At 43.4% G+C, this 2,127-nt stretch overlaps 1 protein-coding gene across 1 annotated transcript; it reads left to right on the plus strand.

Annotated features, from left to right (window-relative positions):
* Window positions 1–224: 224 nt before the first annotated feature.
* Window positions 225–1,607, plus strand: LOC122071117 (extensin-3-like). Its single transcript, XM_042635400.1, has 2 exons — window positions 225–1,236; window positions 1,368–1,607. Exon 1 carries the CDS (start codon window positions 241–243, stop codon window positions 1,180–1,182), a length of 942 nt encoding a protein of 313 aa, XP_042491334.1. The 5' UTR covers window positions 225–240; the 3' UTR covers window positions 1,183–1,236; window positions 1,368–1,607.
* Window positions 1,608–2,127: the final 520 nt, after the last annotated feature.

A 2,127-nucleotide genomic window follows, 5' to 3' on the forward strand; every position in this document is an offset into this window, starting at 1 on the left:
AGTGGTGACACATAATAGAAGGGCCCAAGTCAAATTTATCATCTTTTTGAATACCATGGCTCCTTTAGCTAAAACAGTACTTTCTATGAGAAAAGACAGTCGATTCTTCATTACTAATGTGTCTTTTTCACAAAGCTGAGTTGATGTGTTTGAACAGAGGTAAACTACCAAGCTATATAAAGGGTTAAGGAGAGGTTCCTTGAGAACATATCCAAAGCATCACCACTTTGGAAGTGTAAGATGAGTAGACAAGGAGGCAAGGGAGCTTCAATGGCCTCAGCCCTCATTACCACTCTCATAGTGTTGGCTGTGTCTCTTAGCTTACCACTAGAGACCACTGCACACAACAACTACTCTCCTTCACCCCCCAAGAAATCTCCCCCTCCTCCCTCTCCTCCTTCCCACTTCAAGTTTCCACCAACACCACCACCACCAAAGGAGCTTTTCAAATCTCCACCACCCCCATCAGTCCACAAATATCCTCCACCACCACCACCAAAGGAGCTTTACAAATCTCCACCACCCCCATCAGGCCACAAATATCCTCCACCATCCCCAGTCTGCAAGTCTCCTCCACTGCCACCTAAGGAGCACCATAAACCACCCACTGAGCACCACAAACCACCCACTGAACACCACAAATCTCCTCATTCTCCTCCAGAACCACCAAAGGAGCACCACAAACCACCCACTGAGCATAACGAGCACCACAAACACCACCACAAATCACCCACTCATGAGCATCATAAACCTCCTTGGTCACCACCTAAGGAACACTACAAACCACCCACTGAACACCACAAATGTCCTCCACCACCAAAGGAACACCACAAACCACCCCATGAGCACCACAAGCACCCACTACCATCACCTCCTAAGGTGCCCTACAAGCACATGTCTCCACCACCAAAGGAGCACCACAAACCACCCCATGACCACCACATGCTTCCACCAGTGCACAAATACCCACCACCATCACCTCCTAAAGCGTCCTACAAGTCCAAGTCTCCCCCACCTCCTCCCACTCCAGTCTACAAATACAAGTCTCCTCCTCCAACAAAGGAGCAGCACAAACCTCCACCATTGCACAAGTACCCACCACCATCACCTCCTAAGGAGCCTTACAAGCCTCCCACTCCAGTCTACAAGTACAAATCGCCGCCACCACCACCACATGTTTAGCATTACACTTCACCTCCTCCTCATCTTTACTAAGAAGGCTTATAGACAAAAATGGTAAGCTTGTCGCAGTATTCCTATACTTCAAAACATTGATTAAGATATGATGTTCTCTTAGTATTGATAAGAGTACTTTAAATATCAACACAATTTATGGACATTTTCCTGTTCACATCTTTGAATTGCAGGAGAGCAGTTGTTAGGAGGATGGAGTTAACCGAGTAAAAAGGAGGGTTTCTAATCTTCTTCGTCAGAGAAGGAAAGAGAATTAATGTACTTTGTGTGATTCTTGTTCTTGAGATAATTTAGTAATAATAATTGGAGAAAAGGCCAGGTTGGGAAAAGGAAGAAGAAGAAGACGAGAGAGAAGATCTATCACTTTCCATGTAAATCGTGCAACGCAATGTACTGGAAAACATGTTTGTGCTTGGGCCGTGTGCATCTATGCATTTATTTATTTATTTATTTATTATTATTTTTTTAATCACTATAGAAAGGTACATGATTTTTTTTTGGAAAAAGAAATTGGGCATTGTCATGGTTTCAAGTATCGACCTGGTATTCGCTGAGATTGATCCCCGATCTTAGACCAATTTGGATCCATTATCCAGATCGATTCGGGGATAAAATAGTAATAAATTAGTACTTTTTATAAAAAGTAAGGAAAATTGATCAATACGCACCAATCTAATTTGATTCAGATCGGTATTGGATCTATATTAGCAAAGACCGATACCAATCTCAATACCATCCCTTAAATCTTTGGCAAGTGTTTTCTCGTGGGGGACATAGCAGCCACCCCGCGTCCTAGGAGGAATACAAGGGTCATTTTGCACCCTTGTATCTTGACGTGACCCTCATGTCTCATCCAGAAACTTTGTTACAAAGAAATTTATTGATGAGCCTGCACATGGCTTCCGAATCACAAGTTTCAAGAATCAATAGACC

This window comes from Macadamia integrifolia, unplaced genomic scaffold, assembly GCF_013358625.1.
Source record: "Macadamia integrifolia cultivar HAES 741 unplaced genomic scaffold, SCU_Mint_v3 scaffold_18A, whole genome shotgun sequence".
In the NCBI taxonomy this organism is placed as follows: Eukaryota; Viridiplantae; Streptophyta; class Magnoliopsida; order Proteales; family Proteaceae; genus Macadamia; species Macadamia integrifolia.

Coding starts and splice junctions, on each gene's coding strand:
- LOC122071117 (XM_042635400.1), top strand. CDS start 241: ATGAGTAGACAAGGAGGCAAGGGAGCTTCAATGGCCTCAGCCCTCATT.